Here is a 22,596-nt window from a genome sequence, read left to right on the forward strand (position 1 = left end):
CTCCCTCTCTCTCTCTCTCTCTCTCTCTCTCTCCCTCCCTCTCTCCCTCTCTCTCCCCTTCCTCTCTCTCCCCTCCCTCTCTCCCTCTCAGTCTTCCTATCTCTCTTACTTCCTCTATACCTCTCAGTTTTCCTCTCTCTCCCATCATATCTCCCTCTCCCTCCCCCTCTCCCTCCCTCTCTCTCTCCCCCTTCCTCTCTCCCTCTCAGTCTTCCTATATCCCTCCCTTCTTCTCCCTCTCTAAGTCTTCCTCTCTCTCCCATCATCTCTCACTCTCCCTCCCTCCCTCTCTCCCCTCTCTTTCTCCTCTCAGTCTTCCTATCTCTCTCCCCTCCCTCTCTCCCTCTCAGTTTTCCTCTCTCCCACCATCTCTCCCTCTCTCTCTCTCTCTTGTTCTGTCTCCCTCCCTCTCTCTATTGCTCCTTCTCTTTCTCTCTCTCTCTCTCTCACTTTCTCTTTCAATCTTGGGATTGATGTATTGGTGTAAAATGACATGATTTTATTTTTAATAAATATCATGAATATGTCGAACCTTTTTCTTACTCAGAAAGACTTTGACAAGAGGTCATTGTACTTTTCTGAAAATAGACGAGTTCGTTGATAGCACATGCACACAATTAATGACCCAAATTATCCACGGCTCTCAAACCATTAAAAAGTCCCACTTAGTGCATTTTCATAATAATAACTGCCAAAAGACTGTGATGAAGGCACTTTATGAATATCTTTGTTTGCCCCATTGGAAATAATACTTCCACCTGTGTATCATAGAATGTACCGTCGGAGCATAGATGAATAATGATTGCATAACTTTCATGAACACTTACCCTACATTCGTCTTCATAGGAGTATCTTATGTTCAGATACTATTACTGAACTGGCTTATAGCGATGGACTTGACATTTCGTTTCGATTTCAGAGTTCATTTACATTTGTTTTGGTTTGTGATTTCTCCTATTTCGTTTTACCCGGAACACTTCGAAAGTGGAATTCACGTCAATAAGTAAATTCAATTTGGAGCGATGTATGCTTAAGCCTTGAATTACTCTCTCTCCCTTTCTCTCTATTTTTTCTTTATGTCCCTTTGTCTTTCTATCTTTATAAGGATGTCTCGTTCTGAGTCTTGAAATTGCAAACTTAATTCACAAAGTATTTCATTTATTCATTATTGCTCGTTCTTTATAATTATGCTAAAGCCACTTTCAAACTATCAGAATTCTGAGTGGGATGTTACGTGTGGGGGTATAGCTCAGTGGTAGAGCATTCGACTGCAGATCGAGAGGTCTTTGGTTCAAATCCGGGTGCATGCCCCCTCCATATTTTTAAAAATTAAAATAGTTACCCCTTGTGTTGATATGTGTATCATCGTTTCTTCAAAGGAACACATACTTTGCTTTCTTTTTGGAAGTATTGCACAGTCATGTTATACGAAGCATATTCTTTGGTGAAGACACGACCTGTCGCTGTCTGTCTCTGTCTGTTGTTTGTCGGTCTGTCTGTCTGTCTCTCTCTCTCCCTCCCTCCCTCTCTCCCTCCCTCCCTCCCTCTCTCCCTCTCTCCCTCCCTCTCTCTATCCCCTCTATCTTTGTTCTATCTTTTCTTCTAGTTTTGCAACCGGGGACATGTGCCCGCTTATCTAAGCAAGTTGTTAACAACAACTTTTTGTCAACAGAAGGATCTGCTTTTTATAACAAGAACGAAAAAAAAAAAAAAAATCTGTTTGTTAATACTATTGCTTGGTCGAGATTCTCATATTTTTAATAACGAATTCATTGTGATTGTCTCCGTCAATGTCGTCTCAATAACATTCCATACATGTTTCTTCACTTTGATCTCATCATGGTCACCACCAAAAGGCCGGGACAGAATCAAGATAGTGATTTTACACATGTTAATCTACATGCGCAGAAGATAATTACTCGCCTAAATCATGAAAAATCGATGTGCAGTTCTGGCTTATAATCGGAAATTGTTGTTCCGTGTACTGTATTTTATTTTGAAAAACATGTTAATATACTAGATAGAGTTTATAGTTGGATTGGTTGTGATTTAAAATCCTGTTTGCTCATATTTCCTCATAATATTCCAGAGATACAACGCACAGGGCCTATAAAGATCATGGGTGAAAATTAGTAATAATACATTTCATATCGCCAAAATCGTCTGCTTTGCTGCTCCCCCTTTGGGATGTTTTTATTTAAGACACACTCTTACAGAGCACACCATCCAAACAAAATCCCAAAGAGGGAAACTGCTCCTTTGTCAATGACCGAAAATGCTTACGCAGTCGTTATTGTTAAAACAGCTGAATGTTCTCATTAGGATGCACATAATCAGAAGGCGGTGACTATCATTGGATCAAAGAAAGAATCACGTTGAATTTCCATCCGTAATAGATCCATGATCTGATGCACAATATCAAGTTCATTTTCTGTTCTCTGTCTCTCTCTCTCTCTCTCTACCTCGTGTACATGACTTGTGGTCATAAAAAAACTTGCGTAATACTCATAATGCTAATTTTGAAACTTCATTTATTGCTGTCATCTGAGGGCGCCCTTGTAAGCTAATGATCAGAGCCATTGATTAGGGGAGATGGGCGCATCACGGCGAACACTGCTTGATGCACTTCGTAGGGATTCTCCTGTTTATTTGATGATGAAACTGTGTGTGTGTGCATGTTAAGACTCTAATTTTGGCCTTGAAATTCAACCACAACACATTATCATTTCAAGCTTCTTTTTCCAGATTTGTTCAATTGAGTTGATTTAGCCCACTGTATATTTAGTAGGCTTGAGGGGGGGGGGGGGGGGGGGGATGGGGAAATATCAAGTTATTCCTTTGAGTTTTCTGATGGAACAGAAGAGAGAAATAAATATTGATGTTTCCGTCCAGGTTTTGAGTGCTATTAGAAATCGAGATATTCAGATTCATTACAGGAATACAGGTATAATATTTTTGTTTCAGTGAGGATTGCAACAGCGATGCTCTGTATAGCTTGATTGTAAACATTCTTATCACACATATCGAATGATATCAGTATTTTTGTTTACAGTTGTCAAGCAAACGTCTTTTTAAACATGCACAACTTTAACAGCCTCTGATGTAATCATTTTCAATAAAATATATCATAACAAAACTAACATGGTTTCAGGGGCAGCCGAGCTACTTCGAAGTGGGGGGGGGGCACCAAGAAAAAGGGCACTTTCTGGATAAAAAGGGCACCTACAAAGGGAAATATCAAAGCGAAAATATACAACCTTTTAGACATTGGTATTTACTCCTACATTGTGATTACATTATCACGGATGATTTCAGTATTTGTTTCACTTTATACACCATACAAGATATTGCTTTGCAGTTGGGTGTGATGGTCCGAAAACAATATTTGCGATCGAGCGAAGCGAGCAAGGAAACAATTCAATATTTGTGAGATCGCAGTGCGAAAAATTACAGTATAAAGAGGAAAAAGACCTTTGATAAATAACATAAGTAATCATCTATAGATTCGTGCGAGCGTAGCGAGCGAGCTTTGGGAGAAATTGATCCTAGTCGCTTGAAATTTGGGGCGCCTTTAATGATGAGAGGAAAAGGGGATACTTTTAAGAAAAGAAAAGGAGCATGTGTCAAAGTACAAATAGTAATTATCAGAGGTGAAAATGGGGCACTTAATTATTACACCCTCAAAAAGAGGCACTCACCAGGGATGAAAAAAGTCAGTCATGAGAATAAGAAATGCGTATTTGTCGAAGAAAAGGGGCCCCCATCAGATTTATAGGAGGTGAAAAGGGGCATTTATGAAAAGGGGATAGGTCCCTTATTAGAAAAGGAAAAGGTGTACGTATCATTGTTAAGAGGGAAATTATCAGAGTTGAAAAGAGGCACTTATCGCACCTAAAAAGGGGCAATGACCAAATATGAAAAGGGGCACTCATGTGAATGAAAAGGGGCACTCATGTGAATGCAAATGGGCGCTTACAATAAAGGAAAATGTGCATTAGTTGAAAGAAAATGGGCACCGATCAAATTTTAAAAGGGCATTTATCGGCGGTTAAGGGGACACTTATCTCAAGTGAAAAGAAGTTACTTTTCGTAGCTGAAAAGGGTCATTTACCAGAGAAGGGGCACTTATGAAAAGGGGAAGGGGCTCTTTTATTTTAATGGGGAACTTATCATTAGGAATAGGAGCAGTTATTATAAAGGAAAAGGGGCACATGAGAAAATATGTAATGTTATTATTAATTATTTAATTAATTAACGGTCACCATATTTGTTGAAAGTGGAGCTGAAATGGTATGATCGTATTGGCTAAATTTTACACATTTTGTGGTCGAAAATTACCTTCATAGCATTTTTAGGGCCCAAAGGGCACTAGGAATGTCATAGATAAGAATAAGAGCAATAAACATACATTTTATAGGCCTTTGCGGTCTGAAAACAGAACTCAACTATCCCTTTAAAAGTAAAATAGACTTAATCTTAATCATTATTTTGCTTAATGGGCTACGACTTTTCTTGTGTACGAATTTCCTCTGGGAAATACCAGGGGATGTTGATATTAAAGATCTCTATACACCAAACTTTCATTTTCTTCATGCACCCAATATCAAAATATATCACAATTGCATATTTTCAAATTTTGGAGTGTGAAATAAAACCCTTATGGTTACAGGAATGTGCACCGCACCCATTGTTCACAAATAACAAAACAGCCAATTGTATTAATTCAGAAATTTATCTACACGTATGACAATGATCAGGTATTTTGACTACGCATTTTAACCGGGTGACTTTGGATATTGGTGGTAATGCATTATTTGGTATACAAATTTCCTCATTCCATTGTGTTTTGAATGCTCCATCTAAATTACGTCCTTCTCTACTACTACGGTTTTTTCTTCTACAATACCTATTTTTTTCCAGGAACCTATAATATACAAGTACTTCTTTTTAATAGGTTCTCACATTCTACTTAATCTATTATATGAATTGAAAATCATTGAAACGTGCTCATTTATACTGTATGTATTATATATTTTTTAATTCTATATGTATGTCTATATTATTTGTAAAATTTGGAACAATAAAACATTGAAAACTTTAAGTATTGGTATAGGCTCTGTTTTATTCATGTTTAAGACATTTATTGATGGATAGGCATGTATTGCACAATATGACATAAACATTGCTGCTTACATGCGGTCATGTAAAATTGTGTATATTAGAAAATGTTGAGTATTGTGTTGTGAAAACACAAATTTTGTCAGTTGAAGATAAAGAGTTGCTGCAGAAATTGATGTTATAGGATGTAAACATGAAAGAATATATTTATTAACTAGGCCTATTCATATTAAACATGAAGGTGTTGGGAGAAATTTACAAACACATCGTGTAAAGAGAGGGTGATATCAATATTGTTTAAATCATACAAATTAATTTCCTGTGATACAAAATTATAAGTGTATAATTTGTAGTCCTAAACTGTGTGATTTACCCTTTTCCATTGATTGTTTTGAATTTCATACATACACTCTGAATATGTTTCTTCACTTCCTTTTCCAGCTGTAGCCTATATTAAGCTATATTTTCTCAGAATGTTATAAAATATAGTAATTGAACTGACAATAATTACGCGTAGAACTCAGGACCATAGCTGAGATAAATTTATCGTTACAGTTCAGGTTTTTAAAATATATCATCTTACTTCTTCACGGAGGGTACATCAGCCAGTTGCGGTTTTACAAAATGACCATGTTAGCCAGGGGCGGATCCAGTCGGCCACAAGAGGGGGGGGGGGGGGGTCATTTCGTGAGAATATATTTAACGGCGACTCAGCCAGCCAACAAATAAGCGGGGGGGGGGGGGGGGGGTAAGAGCATTTCTTTGTCCATTACGCGAGAAAATATTTAGCAGCGAATCAGCTAGCCGGGGGGTAAGAGGACTTAAAAAAAACAATCGGCGACATTATTATAAATTTGCCAAGGGGGGGGGGGGGGGCTTAAGTTTTTTGTTAAAAAAAAGTTAATTTACGTACCAATTTTTATGTTTTACCTGTTTTGGGGGCTAGGGGGAGGGGGCCGGGCCCGTCGGGCCCCCATTGTGGATCCGCGCCAGGTGTAACACACATACACTAACACATACTATGATGATATTGACAAACTAACGACATCTTACATTTCTAATGACCCCTCCCCCCCCCCCCACACACACTCGTACAATTCTATGATTCGACTGGCAGTCACCCGATGCTAGCAAGAAATCACCTAGACTGGTATCAATAAAAAAAGAGTAGTGAATTATCTTCTACTTTTTTGCCACGATTTGAATACATTTTGTCAATCAGTGCCAATTTAATCCTCTCTGATTATTTACAAAGTGAATTAAAAACGTATTTGCGCACACATCTAAAATTTTCTGTTGAGAAACGTGAAATTTTTTTAAATATACAATTTTACTTCTTCACGGAGGTACATCAGCCAGTTGCTGTTTACACACATGCTGTGTAAGCAGCCATGTAACACACAAACACTAACGCATATTATGATGATATTGAAAAACTAACCACATCCGAAAACAGATTACATTTTCTACAAGAGAATTGATTTCATAAACAATAGCATAAAGATATGAGGCTTGTACAATTTTTTTTAAATCACCGCAAGCAGACATGCAGAATGTTCACATTTTTTCAAACTCATTTACAGTCGTATACATTTCTAATGAGCCCCCCCCCCCCCGACACACACATACACACACACTCGTACAATTCTTTGATTCGACTTGCAGTTACCCGGTGCTAACAATAAATCACCTATACTGGTATCAATAAAAAAAAAGATTAGTGAATTTTCTTCTAATTTTTTGCCAGGAATTGAATAAACTTTGGTCAATCAATGCCAATTTAAAGGGATAGTTGAGTTCTGTTGTAGAGAGCTACACAATTTTTTTTGTGTGAGATAATAAATAAATGAGTGTTAAGTTTGAAAGAACATACAATTTGTTTGACAAAATCATCTTTGTTTGATCAAAATCGGTTCAGAGACGGCTGAAATATCCATAAATATAACGATTTTTAATATTTATGTACCACCACAAATATTAGATAATTTGAAGGTGGGGCTGAATTAGTATGATCGTATTGGCTAAATTTCACACATGTTGGGGTCTAAAATTACCTTCAGGTTCTAAAGGGGCACTAAAAATGTCATAGATAAGAATAAGAGCAATAACGATGCACTTTGAAGGCATTTGCGGTCTGAAAACAGAACTTTAATAAAATTTGGAGTGGACTATTAAGCTATTATTATTATTATTATTATTAACTATTCCTTAATAATCCTGACTGAATATTTACAAAGTGGATTACAAGTAACGTCTTTGCAGAGTATCCAGGAGTGAAATATGTACAAGCTATAACTCATTCGCTCTATCATTCATCACTTTACATGGCCATTAAATGGCTTCATAGGCAAGGGGTGTTACTATATTAGGGATAACACCCCCCCCACACACACACACACACACACGCATACACGCATCTAAAAAATTATGTTGAGAAATTTGGAAAATTTATAGCCCTAAATGTCGGCATCTTGCAATAAAAAATATATACATGTATACATTTTACTTGCTTTTCTGAAATCTTTGTCTGCCTTGTTGTCCGCAAATTGGATTATCTGATTACCAGTATTTTTGTAACTCGATCCGTCTGCAACATTTTAAATATCTGTGCCCTTTTTTTTTCTTTCTTTGTTTGGTTATTTAGTTCTTTTATTTTTTTTGTTTCTCTGCTTGTTTTTTTTGTTTTTTGTTTGTTTTGGGGTTATTTAAAAATGATTGCTAAAGCCGGCTAGTCGGTAATTTTGTCACCCCCACCGCCAGTTTCAAAGTGGTCTAGTTGCGCCTTTATTTATAGCTTTGTGTTTTCTACTCCTGATCTTCAAGAAGTGCCGAATAGAATTTAGCTCCGGGTCGTATTTCAAAAGCGTATGTAGACGTCGCCAGACATTCCTTGCCGAGTAAGCACGAACCTTCGCAGGCTATGAAAGTATAACACGAGCAACGGACATCAGCAAAACACAAGCGACTGCATTTGATGATAGACGAAACTGTGTATGATGACAGAACATAGGCATCGATGAGGGCGACATTGCTGGCCAGTAATCGGAAGTTTTTAGAGCTCGTGTGAACTGTTTCAAAGGTTATAAAATTAAAGATAAAATCACAAATATGAGTTAGGTCAGCTTACAGGTCCCCGAAAATATGCAAAATGAAAGATGACTCTTACAGTTTTAACAATCAATGAAAAAAATCAAAGATAAAGAGAGAAAAATAGGACACGAATCACAATTATTCCGTCGAGATCCTTGCCGTTTTCCTTCAAACAAATGTCCTTCATTTACAATATACTAATATCATTTGCCTACTTATATTACCATCTAAATTCTAATCATCGACATCACAATGCTTGGTTTACCCCTGTAATCAAGTGTAACGTGAACGGGTTAAAGGGTTACAAGCTATGGTCACAACCCCCAAAGTTTTTAGCCAATTTTTGCCCAGGCACCGAGCGACGGCCACCCGGGCAACGCTTATTTTTAGGGTATCGCTAGGTCGCCGCTGAATTTTTTAGCACGGAGTTAAAATTCGGGCGGCGCTTGCCAACTTTTTACTCGCCGCCCAAAATACGCTCAGTGCCCGAGCGGTCGCCGCCCTGGCAACGACCTAATCGAGCGTTCGCTGTCGAGCGATTTCAAAGCCGCTAGGACAAAGGCTGCCGAGCGGTCACCGCCCGATCGTCGCTCGGTCGCCGCTGGGAGATCAGTCGGTCACTGGGCGGCGAGTTCAAAATCGAACGGCGTCCGGGCAGCGCCAGCTCGGCAGCCTTTAGCATAGCGGCTTCGATTTTTGACCTAAATCGCTCAACGGCAAACGCTCGATTAGGTCGTTGCCAGGGCGGCGACCGCCCGGGCACTGAGCGTATTTTGGGAAGCGAGTAAAAAGTGAGCAGGCGCCGCCCTAGTTTAAACTCCGCGCTAAAAACTTCAGCGGCGATCTAGCGATGCCCTAAAAGCAAGTGGTGACCGGGCGGCCGTCGCTCAGTGCCTGGGCAAAAATAAGCTAAAAATTCGCCCTCCGGCTGCCGAGCAGGCAGCGAGAGTATTTTGGCCTACGAGACACCCGCAGATGGCCCGCCGATCACCAACCGGCCGCCGGGCAATTTCTCCCAAATCAGCCGTTGGCCGGTGGGAGACCGCCTGAGAATCGGTGGGTTATCAGTCGGTCACTGCCGGGACTGCCATGCATTAAACAAAACATTTCATTTACCTCTGTCCTGAGGAGAGGAGCGACGTGTAGTCGTAGAAGTAAGCGAAGCCCCATCTGTTGATCCTTGCCCTGTTGTTGATGTTGATGATGCATGTGATGTTGGTGTTGTTGATGCTGGACTGCTTGTTGTCTCACTGATCTCATCATCGATTGTTGATGTTGATGATGCATGTGATGTTGGTGTTGTTGATGCTGGATTGCTTGTTGTCTCACTCTCACTGATCGCAGCATCGGTTGTTGACGAAAGTTGCGTAGAGCCACTCGTTGTAACAATATTGTCAGTCTGAGCAGTGGAAGTGGACGTTTCGGATGACGTCATTTGATTTGGTGTGGTTTGGGTTGAACCTTCGAGAGAAGAGTCAGCGCCTGGTGTTGTTTGCTGTACAGAACTTGATTGGATACCTGTTGACGTTGAATTAAATAGCGAGATAGTAATAAAAGGATGACAAATCCCAAAATAAAAGATGAAGATTAGAAACAGAACATTTTCTTTAATTGGCATCCGTCGGTAAAATAATGTTGTTATTATCAATGACTTGCAAGACTGGATACATTGGATAAGCTGAATGTAAGTACTTTGTGTATATCACTGAAGGAAAAACAAACATGAAAAACCCTTGAAAAACAAATTAAATCAATTGATATTATTAAAACTGCTATGGATCATCGATATAATATTCACCTCCTTCTTTCTCGCAGATATAATTTTTCTCTAGATTACAATCGCGATCAAACCATTGGTATGACATATCAGGTATCATAAAGAAACACAATCCTCCTTCATCGAGAATCTTCGAATCGTCTGCGAAGTTGGAGTAGGTCAGACTCGAACCGTCCAGCCAAGTCACACTGGATAATCCAAGCCAGTTATCCTCGTTTTCAACGGGTAGGCTGTTCACAATAAAATCTTGTTCGTCCTCTGATCCGATGTAGACAAGATGCATTCCAAGGTCGTCACATGATGATTTTGACGAGCCGAAGTTTGACTTGCTTTGCGAGAAGTAATAACAGGATCCGCCATTGTCAGTGTGACCAACGGAACAAGCTGCAAGAGGAGACAATCATGAATAGGGATATATTATAATTATACACATTTTATTTTATAGTGTTCTGTACAGGATTTGAATATTGAACAAACCGAGGTTATCGAGTTATCAAACTTGGGCACCTCATATTCAGGCCATGAAATGATCCATTGTTCTTCAATCCAATCTAATGTCATTATGCCATTATGGAAAGATGTCGAACTCGCTTGCTTCGCTCACTCAAAAGATAATGGGAACGTTGACTTTACAGTAAGAGACAGTTCCGCCGTTACTGTACTGCTCGTGCGCTTATTATTATGAATAATTTTGATATGTTAGCTGAACGATTTTATTCTGCTAAACAAAGTGTTTTTGCCTTTTAGAAATCTTAGAAAATGATGACCCTCGACGTGCAGAAATACAACAAGTTTCTACTCAATTTTCTGTACTTACCGGCACTGTCTTCTATTTCATCTTCACAAATGAAATAAAACGAAGCGGAACAGCTGGCGTCATACCATTGTCCCTCATGCATTCGGAAACAGATCCCTCCATCATTAAAGACAGCTACGAACTTGTTGTGGTAGAAATTGTTGTAGTCTACGCTTGAGCCATCTATCCAGGTCATTTGGGATAAACCTATCCAATGCTTCTCCGTATTACCAGACAGGCTACTCTGCAAGAACTGTTGTTCTTCCTGTGATCCTATGTAGACAAGATGCATTCCAAGGTTCTCGCAGAACGTTTTTGACGAGGCGAAGTTTGAACTAATTTCTGAGAAATAATAACACGACCCGTCATTCTCGCTTTGATCAGATCCACAAGCTGCAAATAAAAGAGAGAGAGAGAGACATGGAAACAGATAGACGAGAATGGGAAGAAGAGATGAATGGAAGATATATGAAGGGAGTATGGGCACAGCAGGGAGAGGGATATAGAATGATAGAGAGAGAGAGAGGTAGAGAGACAAGAGAGAATGATAGAGAGATAGCGAGAGAGAGAGAGAGAGAGAGAGGGACAGAGGAGGAGAGAAAGAGAGAGAGAGAGAGAGAGAAAGAGAGAGAGAGAGAGAGAGAGAGAGAGATAAAGAAGGAAAAAGAGAGAGTTGGGTGTGAGAGGATAATGAGGAGAGAGGGGTGACAGAGAGGGGGATGAAGAAAAAGAGAGAGCGACGGGGAGAAAAAGGGAGAGGGAGAGAGGAAGAAAGAGAGAGAGATAGACAGACAGACAGACAAACAGAGAGAGAGAGAGAAAGAGAGAGAGAGAGAGGGAAAGGGTTTTAAAACGTGATTGATCAATTAATGGTTACATATTTTAGGTTAGGTTTCGCAGATTATATTTGTATGCCATACATACACTTCTCGGTTAATTTGCTCGAATGATAAATAAATAATAAACAAAAATATAATATTGGTATGTTGTTTATATTAGTTGCTTCTGGTATTTGTTTTAACCTTTTCTGAAAGGACAAAAATATGAGAAGATAAAGAATATGGCGGATCATGAAAAAGTATCCATTACGACAAAATGTGGTGGATTATATATTGCTATTATACAAAGAGATGGAAAATCCAGACAGAAGATTGGCGGCCGAGGTCGAAATTCCAGTTGATACCAGTTGAAACCAGTAAGGATTTCCAACTGGTATCTACTGGTTTGAACTGGTCTCAACTGGTACCAGTTGATACCAGTTGATACAAATTTGAAACCTGTATAAATACCAGTTGACTTCTAAGACCAGTTGATATAACCAGTTGATTTACCAGTTGCTTTACCAGTTGAAAACCAGTAGATGATTACCAGTTGATTTACAACAGTTGAAAACCAGTCGATGATTACAAGTTGATTTCCCAGTTGAAAACCAGTACAATTATACCAGTTGAATTACCGGTTGAAAACCAGTAGATGATTACCAGTTGATTTACTAGTTGAAAACCAGTACGAATACCAGTTAATTTACCAGTTGAAAAAACCAGTTCAATGTATCTTATGCATATTCATGATTAATTTGCATGTTTTCACAGAAAATATAATTATCATGATCTGTCAAGCAAATGTGACAATGCACATAAATTTTGTGATTTATATTTTCTTAGTTAATTATTGACAAGTATATTACACATCTAATCAAAGACGTAATAGTGTGGTACGGTATGTCACTGAAACAGCTCCCGTAGGACTTTTGTGCCAAAATTGATTTTTTGGCATTTTTGGATTGATTGGGGTCCAAGCTATCAGAAATTGATGGGGTTCAAATTTTCCCGACCCTCAACCCCTCTCTGGGGGGGGGGGGGGGTAGTTTCCTATCATGAGACCCCCTAAAATTGGGTGTGTCATTCATCTAATGACTGGTTTCACAAAACTTGAGTTGTTTTCTAGAACTGTGATTATCCCTCAACAGCGAGAAAGGTAATTTGAAGACTTTCAGTTGGATAAACCCTCTAACCAACCCATCCCCATCCCTACCCCACCCCCCGTCAGCCCAAATTGCGTACCTTTGTCATTGTTCGGCCAGCTGTTTTAAGGTGTAGCACTTTTATTACCATTATCATATATATTTACTAGCCCATTTCCAAACACAAAGAGACAGAAACAAACATACACAAACCTTCATGTATACACATCTACCCCCCCCACACACACACACACGCACGTTCATGCACACACACACACACACCCTTCCTCCCACACGCACATACTCACACACACCCAAACATTTACAGGCAAGTGCGCTCGCGCGCACACAGCGCGCACACATTCCTACATAATTATGCTGCTCTGTGATCATTGTTTCCAGCTCTTCTGTGGTAAAAGTTATTTTGTTCCTTGGTCTTCGCAAGTTTGACAGAATAAAGACCCCTATTTTGCAGTATATTGCCTGATTTTCCAAGGTAAGCATAAACATATAGCCAATGGCAAATCTAGATTTTAAAATTTGTGATGTGGGTCTTCATTATCGGTTAGAGAAGAAGAAAATAAATTGCAAAAACAAGAGAGAACTTTATTACTCTTGATCAATCAATCAATTTAGATGGTTAAATTGGCAAATTGGTAAACATTTTATGCATTGATATATATATATATATATATATATATATATATATATATATAAGATCATGGACCTATTACAGAAGGACATTCAACGTTATTCTTTCTTTGATCCAATGAGATCCACCGCCTTCTGATTATGTGCATCTTAATGAGAACATTCAGCTGTTTTAACAATATGACTGCTCAAGCTTTGCTCAACCAAAGAGAGATCACAGTTTTAGTCAAAACTTCCTATCACCCTTGTCAATTGGACTGCCTCTTGCTATCCACCCTCGAGTTCGTGACAAGAACCTTGTTCAAAACCTTTCAGAAGTCTACATTGGAAGTGACTATCACAAGATACTTGATCTAGAAAAGAGAGTTGAGCAGTCAGTTCTTCAACGAATGAAGGATGCTGGGGTTTTTTTTCTTCCTGATTTTGTCAAGAAGGGTGTGAACATCTGGTTTGCCATTGACAAAATTGATCTCTTGGAAGACACACCCACAGGGCAAGGAACCTTTCACGGGACAGTGGTTGTAATCAACCAACCGGCTGTAGATGGAGAGCCAGTGAATCAACCACTTGTCATACCCGAGAAACTTTCTTCGCAAGACCTTCTAGCATTTGAGATGAATGTGCATCCAGAGCCTGTCATCAGAACTAGCCCACTGAGATTTCAGGCCTACAAGAAGAGGAAACAAAATCTCATTTCTCAAGAATTCACTCATACCTGGGCTCTTGTGAACTACCTTACAACAGATGACAACGGAGAAATCATCCAAACTGAACCTCAGCTGCAAGATGAAGAAGCCCAGCGCAGTGGAGAGATGCCAAGTGATGCAGAGTCTACAAATGATGAGGAAACTGAGCCTTCTAGCAACAAGGGGAAAGCTGGGCCTTCAAAGGACAGAGAGGAAACAGACTCTGTCGTGATCATCAAAAAGCAGGTGAAGAAATCAGATAAACTAGCAAAGAATGATGTTCTTCCAACATGGGCTGCAACTAGGTCCTTATTGTTGTCTCAATCCTCTCCCGCTAGCACGCCTACAAACACAGCGGTGGTTGCCCCATTATTCAAGACATCGCCAACTGATTATGTGACTCTCTTTACTGTTCTTTGGTTATCCCAGGGAATATCTGCGACTGTTGTTGGCCCTCACAGAAAGACATTGATAACGCTAGATCTCGATCTTTACTCCCGAGCGTTGAAGATTCAGCAGTCGGTGGGAAACGCCAACTGGATCTTAAGAGCTGGAGCTCTCCACATTGCTTTCGCTGCCTTACATGCTCTTGGCAAAACCATCGATGGTAGCGGTCTTGACACGTGTGCTATCGAATGTGGTGCGTACACCTCAGCATCTCTTCGCAGGATCTTTGGTGGTAAAGCTTATAAGCGTGGCCTTGAATTCCACATTACTGCAAGCCTTGCAATTATGATGTTGCGTTTTGATGCCATACTATCGGATCTTCCCAAGGGTCCAATTCGCATCCAGTGCAATTCTCTCAAAGAAAAACTTCATGGACGTGACCCAGAGATGGTGAAGATCTATGAAGAAATCCAATCCTGGTACTCAAGCAATGTCAAACCGCTTGAAGAAGCTGAAGACCTTGGCGAGTTTGCCCAGTTCTTGACTCAGTATCGTAACCAGGTGGAGAGTCTTCTACATCTCATTAGTTCATGTCGATCAGGGGACTGGGAGGGCTACTTGTCATCACTAGAAGACCTCACCAAGTACTTCTTTGCTCGTGATCTCCTGAACTATGCTCGCCTGATGCCAGTCCATCTCGCTCAAATGAATGCCCTAGAAGAGGATGATCCAGAAACATGGAATGCCCTCAAGTCTGGAGACTTTGTGGTGGCAAAGTCAAAGATACCCTTTTCTCTTCTCTTCACTGATCAGGCTCTAGAGCAAGAAATCAAGAAACCAAAGGGGAATGGTGGGATGGTTGGACTCACAAGAAATGATGCCGTTCTGGACCGACTAGTCACTACCACACCTCAACTTGCTGCTCTGGTAAATCATTACCTCAATGACTTCCCAAAAGCTACTGGAGCTTCGGTGAGGAAGGAGCATCATCAGCTCTCAGGAGACATTGCAGTGAGGTCAAAGAAGAATGCTCTGAAACTACGCCACCTAATCGAGCTGCACTGCGGAGTCAATCCTTTCAAGGAGAAGACACAATTGAAGAGTCTGGTTTCATCGGCACTAGTGTGTCAAATGAGGCGAAAAGTGACATTCTCCACTTTGCAGAAAAGGGCCAGAAGCGCTTTGAGGAGTTTGTATCTGATCGTTTGCTTTCATCATCAACCCTCTCGGTGTGGGACAAAATGAAGAAACTGAAGCTGAAATCCTTTTCGAACTGGATGGAGAAAAGGAAAGTGCGTGTTGGAGACAAGGTCATCAAGTTGCGGGAGGAACTTGCTGGGAAGATTCCTTATCATCCAAGGCAGCCACCTATTAGCTTAGTTCCTAAACAATATGTGAATATGAAATGTCAGTGGTTCCCCGTTCACTATGTGCTGTCGATGGTTCTTTGTACATCCCAACAGACAAAGCAAGTCTGATGCATGCAGTTGAAGATGCAAAGGCAGAACCTCCCGATGCTGTAAAACAGCCTGATGTCGTGGAGGATAATCATTCAACTTCCCCACAGGTTGAAATGATGCAGGAAGAGGTTCCGTTACCGTAGAACATGAGATAACGCAGGTTCCTTCTGGAGCAGCCCAACAACCTAACCTCTTGCATGATCTTCCTGTCAAGGTGCTGATAATTGACGTCATGGGTGTACTTCAAGGCATGAAAAAGACACCTGCCATGCAAAAGATGTCAGACCTGCAGAATGCATTCAACAGGCGCATCGAAGGGATGATGGCTAGCTATGATGAAGGTCGAGTTGTGTTTGATCGATAAAATTATGGAAGAGTCATTAAAGAACAAGACTCGACAAAAGAGAGCAACTACATCAGTAGAATACGAGATACACCCAGAAATGAAGCTCACAATGTCCAACAAGGAGCTTCTATCTTCATCGTCAACCAAGAAAAAGCTGACGTGCCTGTTAGGTCAGGGGCTGCTTGATAACTTTTCACAGAACACGGACAGCCCTTTCAAGCTAGTGGTTGTGTATGATACCTTCATCAAGGGACATGATTTTCAGGAGGCGCACACACATGAAGAGGCTGATACCCTGATTCCTAATCAAGTCCTTGCCTCTACTGCTAGTGGTGTCTTGCAAGAAATTACTGTCTGGTCCTCTGACACTGATTTCCTCCTTCTCTTAATTCATCTAGCATCTTGTGGAAACAATGCAGTGCCCACTTCTCTACAATTTTCTACAGGCAAGTGTACAAAGAAACGAGAAATAGATGTGCTGGAGCGGGTTCAAGTCATTGGACATTGGACAAGGCCTCCTTGGACTTCATAATTTTTCTGGTGCTGACTGGGGAGGAAAGTTTGTTGGGATATCCAAGAATACATGGATCAATGCCTACTTAAAGCTTGATGATGATGATCCTGCCATTATCTGCTTCAAAGAACTGAGTGAGGGTTCCATTCCAACTGAGCTTAGCAGTGGAGAGCTTCCAACACAGGTGAAGGCACTAGAGCATTTCATATGTCGTGTTTACTGTTCATCAGGTACAACAACCCTACCATCGCTCAGATGGGAACTGTTCCGATCAAAGAACCTGGAAGGTGAGATGTTACCTCCAACTCGTGTCGCATTACTACCTCACATCCTCCGTGCCAATTACATCACGATGAGAGATAAATCATACAAGACTAACTACCCAGTGCTTCCTCCTATCGAAGAGAATGGATGGTATTCAGATAATCGAGGATGTCTTCCAGTCAAGTGTCTTGCGCTCCCTGCACCACGGGCAGTACTTGAGCTCATTAAATGTGGCTGCAAATCAGGATGCAAGGGACGATGTAGCTGCTCCAACAACGATTTGCCCTGCACTCCTTTCTGTAAACGCTATAGTGGAGACTGTGAAAACCGGACAAGGGAGGATGCTCCAGATAGTGACAGCGATTGACTTTTACTGGAAGTCTGATGAACTTTCCTGTTGTCATGGTAACCACGAAGTAGGTGGTTACCCCTTTCCTGATTTTATTTTATGTTTTGTTTTTAACTGGAAAATGTTTCCAAATAATTCTTTGATTTAGATCAAGATTGTGCCATATGTACAAGTATTTCGAAACAAAATAGCTCAACTTGTTTCTGTTGTTTTGTTTTTTTCTCCGGGGCGGGGGGGGGGGGGGGGACCATATCAACAAAACAAAATGCACATTTTCGGATTATTTTGCATTTGAAAAAAATATTACATATATAATTTGTCAACTTTCTGATTGACTGATGCAATTACAGTGCCTAGAAGTTGATATTTGAGAATTTTGTTATATTATCATCTGAAGGCGCCATCTGGTGTTTAAGTAAGTTATTCATTTGATAGAATACTAAAATAGGGTTGATTTTTATATTAACAGCCTAAAATAACAAGTGTTAATGACATGTGATAGGTTTCACAATTATTCCACTGTATAATAACACCCAACACACAATAATGCCATTTCCACTTATTATTTCAAAATTCAAGCCCAAAAGAAAGAAGAAGGGCACATTTTTAAGGAAATATTTCCCAGTTTTTCACAATTTTTCGCAAATTGCGCCCCCATAAGGTCAAAGTGAAAAAGTTTTATGACGCAATATCATTAAAATGAATCCGTATATACCTCAGACAAGTTCACAGTGAAATTGGCGAAAAAATATATGAATTAGGGTGGAAGACACCAAATTTCGCTATTGCGCTTTATATATGCAATTTTGGCGCCCCAAATGGACCCCCCCAGGAAGTGAAGGAGGGGTCTCAAAATTTGAACCCCATCATTTTTGGCCAATTGGGACCCTTTTGAAGCCAAACAGCCAAAAAATCAATTTTGGCAAAAAAATCCTACGGGATTACATACCATACCGCACTATAACATTAGATATATTGATATATAGGGAAATAAAGTGTATACATTTATATATACATATGCACGAACTTTAGATGTCAACTCACATAATACACATCTGTAATCTACTTCAAATGATCATTGTGATGGGGTAATTGCAAGAGTTAGTATATGTGGTCAAGTTGGCGGCCAGATGCTAATAATGATTATTGATTATCAGTTGATTGATTACCGGTAAATCAACTGGTAATTCAACTGGTAAATCAACTGGTCCCAGTTAGCGTTGTTTCAATTTCCATATTAAAAACCAGTTGAATCTACTTGTACCAGTTAACTACTGGTCTTAACTGGTACCAGTTGCCTTCTGGTTTCAACTGTAATTCAGACCTGGGGGGGGGGGGGGGGGGGGAGTTGTTATAATAATAGGCATTTATATAGCGCCGTCTATCTAGACAATTCTATTCTTAGGCGCACAAGAAAAATAGAAAAAATAAGAGAGTTCGGATGAGAGTCATAGTGCCAGGTACAAGTATTGTTAAAAGATAAGATTTCAGCTAGGATTTAAAGGTCTCTAAGTCATGATTCTCAAATCAAATTGTAAGTTATTCCAAAAAGAATGTGCTTCAGCTGACAAGGCCCTTTTACCCTTTCACCACAGGCTACTCGCGTCGTGGGTATCTTAAGAAGGTGCTAGTGTGATGATCTTAGACTACGAGCCGGTGTATAAGGTCAAGGAGTTTTAAGAGCTGGTGTCCCAACTGGCAACAAATTATGCCAAGCAGGCACTGTTTTCTAAGGTTGCACAATAAAATCTAGAGGTGTGGTGTTACCTTTGATGTCTGAGGTTCGAAGCCGCCAATATCATTCGAAAGCTTGAGTAGTGATTTTGTTCACAAATGAATATCGTTAACATTTCACTTTTTATTTGAACTAACAAGGGGAAAATTGAACAGATTATAACATGTGAATACAAAGGCTTAACTGTGTCAAGAAAATTGCTTACATTGTATAATAGCAGTTTCAATTTGTGAAAAAATAGTAAAATGTTACAATTCTAAAAACCTGCAATTTGACACTTTTCCCATTATTTCCGGCTCACGAAAATAAGAAGTGGAATTTATCCATGTACAGTTCGTTATGGCGTTACATGTCAGATTATTGCCCACACAAGCCCAGTCGAGTAATTTTGATTAATATTTCAGGAAATTTTGCTCCATTTCCTTCCGCTTGCCTCGTGTAAAGGTAAGCACCGTGTACTGCTCGTATTATCAGACGAGAAACGAAGCAGTAGCGAAAAGTAATTATCATTACAAAAGCATATTTCCCTTTGAAAGTGGCCCGTTTAAGTTTGCAGCTAGGCAGAAACCTTTTGTATACGTATCTGCATGGAAGATTCAATTAAGCACATGCCTGACATATTTTCTTCTGGCGGTTTCGAATATGGTGCAAATGGAATAAGCTAGATATGGTTTCATCTCTTAAAATTCCGTGATAAGGCATAACAAGGTTTTTATAAATAGTTTGGTACCAATACATTTACAGCCTTCCATATGAGGAGAATGATTTTGAATTATATGCGCTTGCGGATTGGCAACCAGTGCAGCTTTTTGAGACAGGAGAAATGCGATCATATTTAGATGTCCCTGATAAACCCTGGCAGCTGCATTTTTAGCATGTTGGGGTTTTTCAAGATTGCGTGAAGTAATATTGATAAAAAAAAATTATCGCCAATATCTAATCGAGATAAAAAAAAAAAATGCATGTATAAGCATAGCAGCAGACTTATGGTCAAGGACCTTTCGAATGCTATTAATATTACGGATGTTATAATACACTGATTGACAGATCTTCTTCACGAGGGCATCCATGGACATGTTCTCGTGAAATATAACACCGAGATTTCAACTGATGGAGCAGCCCGAATCTGGAAGTTGCCAATCTGTAAATAACGGTCCTTGATCAAATGATGTTGTGACTTAGAAGTACTATAACCAACTCTGTTTTACTTTCATTTAATTTCGACCTATTAATGAGCACCCATGACCTCATATTTTCTATAGTAGCCTGTAGACATTTCACTTGCAGGGTCGGATGGGTCAAAGGAAATGTATAATTGAGTATCATCTGCATACAAATGAATGCTTACGCCATGTAATTTAGATAATAAGTAGCAAAGTGTTATATTGTGGACACACAATATGTATTTTCTAATAAATAATAATGTTCTTTGGTTTTATTTATTTGTACAACTATATTTTGACGTTTGAATGTAAATAAACACCCCAATCGAGGCACACAAATAATCAATGTTATAGAAATATATGGATTAAAGAATGATGGTAAGAAGACATCTATCAAGTTACTCACCAAGATCAGCAGTCACTGGGCTGTGTTGGTTCAATATAACGAAGATAATGAAGAAAGATAACTCCATCTGCATAAATATAAAATGATGATACTCCTAATAATAGTCACATTTGTAGAGCAATTAATAATGCGTTTCTAAAAGCTTTACATTGTAATTATCACATTAGCCCAGTCATTGGATTCAATTACTAATCAATACATGATAGTGCACACGCTCCGCTTCCTAGGGAGTATTCCGCCAGGCGTCAATTTACAAGCGCACACATGCCAATCCAACCACATTAACATTTAAATCCTACCGGGTACCCATACACTTGGGTGCAAATATAGATTCTTGCCAAACGACATTAGTGGCGAGGTGGGACTCGAACCGCGATCCACGATTGTGATCCACAGTCCGGTGACATATCCACAAGCCAAAGTACCACTAGCTAATGTACATCATCACTAACATAATAACATTCTGAAAATAATTATCATATTGGAAACGGAACAACATTTATACATTGATTGCAATAATTTTTCAATAATTCATTGCATTTTACCCCGGCACCCAACATAACAAAATCCTCTGTACGACCATTCATTATGGCTCAAGGCATGGGCAAACAGAAGAAAACAAATTATGTTGGGGACCGGGGGGAAATTCAATGAATTATTGAAAATTTATTGCATTTTCTTTTTTTGTTTGTTGGGGGAACTGCCCCCTACCCTAGCCCCCGCTTCGTACATTCATGGTTCAGTGGCAAAGCAATGGCCTCATAACTGTGAGGCCCCAGGATCAAAACCGTGTCGATGTGCCATATTAGTGCCCTTTTGTGAGGCATTTACCCTCATTACTGTCATTTATGACTTAAGGGCGTAGGTCCCCTAGTTGATAAGCATAGAAGCATACACATGCTTTAGCAGTCACGCAAAACAAACACTGGCAAATTATTATTCAATAACATTTGAGAATGTATACTATTATCTCGATCTATTAGGAATAAATCATTGTCAAAATAATTCCACAAATTGGGTTTTAAAAAAATATTCCAACTATATGAGCAACAGTGTATGTAACTATAAGTTATCGACAAATGAAAATGGAGAAGAAACATTATTTATTGTTATGTCCCAGGAAATTCCACCTCGGAAAATGATTCTACTAAAGGTAATTATGTTTTGAAACACAGCTAGGTTGGTTGTTCATACTACTATCTCGTACTTACAGCACAGCTGGCAAGCTAAAGCCGGTGACAGATAAAGTTAAGTTGTAAACAGTTATTTTACGGATATTGTCACTTTTTCAATGCCAATAATGACATGAATATTGACATCAAGATATGTTTCAGGACGGAAGAGGACAACTGTATGTCAGATATTGATCATTCAGGCAATATTAAATCGTTTTGAGAGAGTGGAACTGACATCCACTCTATGAACATTTGCGTGTAGATCGCATTAAGTTTCTGTAGCTGCGTGAAGCATATCCCGGTTCTGACGTCACGCACAAAGCCACTTCCCTTTACGTTTTAGCCGATTTCAAAGGTCCGGAGAGAGTCAATTTAGTGAAATTTGATTTTTATAAAACACTAAATTGCACACTTTTATGGCATGTTAGCTGAATAAATTCCTTTATTAACTCATTCAATTATAAAATAAACTATATTTAATTGATTTTATTTCCTATAAGTATCAATTACTTTATAAACTACCTGTGTGTTTATTTGAAAAAGTGGATACGTTTAGTATTTTGAGCCCTGACATAGATGCTCACCAGAGTATAATCATTGCTGTCAACAGTTATTGCTTTACATATAAAACGACCTGTATCACGATCTATGGTTCACTGCATATAATAGGGACTTTTAGATTTGCGTGCACTGATACGTGTGACGTCCATTCAAGG

At 39.5% G+C, this 22,596-nt stretch overlaps 1 protein-coding gene and 1 non-coding gene across 2 annotated transcripts; one reads left to right on the forward strand and one right to left on the reverse strand.

Annotated features, from left to right (window-relative positions):
• Positions 1-1,238: 1,238 nt before the first annotated feature.
• TRNAC-GCA lies at positions 1,239-1,310 on the forward strand. Its single transcript has one exon. It is a non-coding gene; the product is annotated as a tRNA-Cys (tRNA).
• An 8,010-nt stretch (positions 1,311-9,320) lies between these two features.
• LOC115929055 (snaclec bothrojaracin subunit alpha-like) lies at positions 9,321-10,977 on the reverse strand. The gene is made up of 3 exons (XM_030997177.1): positions 10,803-10,977; positions 10,007-10,369; positions 9,321-9,454 (listed from the first exon to the last, which is right to left on the reverse strand). The coding sequence occupies exons 1-3, from the start codon at positions 10,975-10,977 to the stop codon at positions 9,321-9,323; spliced, it is 672 nt and encodes a 223-aa protein (XP_030853037.1).
• Positions 10,978-22,596: the final 11,619 nt, after the last annotated feature.

The sequence above is a fragment of the Strongylocentrotus purpuratus genome, unplaced genomic scaffold (assembly GCF_000002235.5).
Source record: "Strongylocentrotus purpuratus isolate Spur 01 unplaced genomic scaffold, Spur_5.0 spur5_scaffold_4, whole genome shotgun sequence".
Classification (NCBI taxonomy): domain Eukaryota; kingdom Metazoa; phylum Echinodermata; class Echinoidea; order Camarodonta; family Strongylocentrotidae; genus Strongylocentrotus; species Strongylocentrotus purpuratus.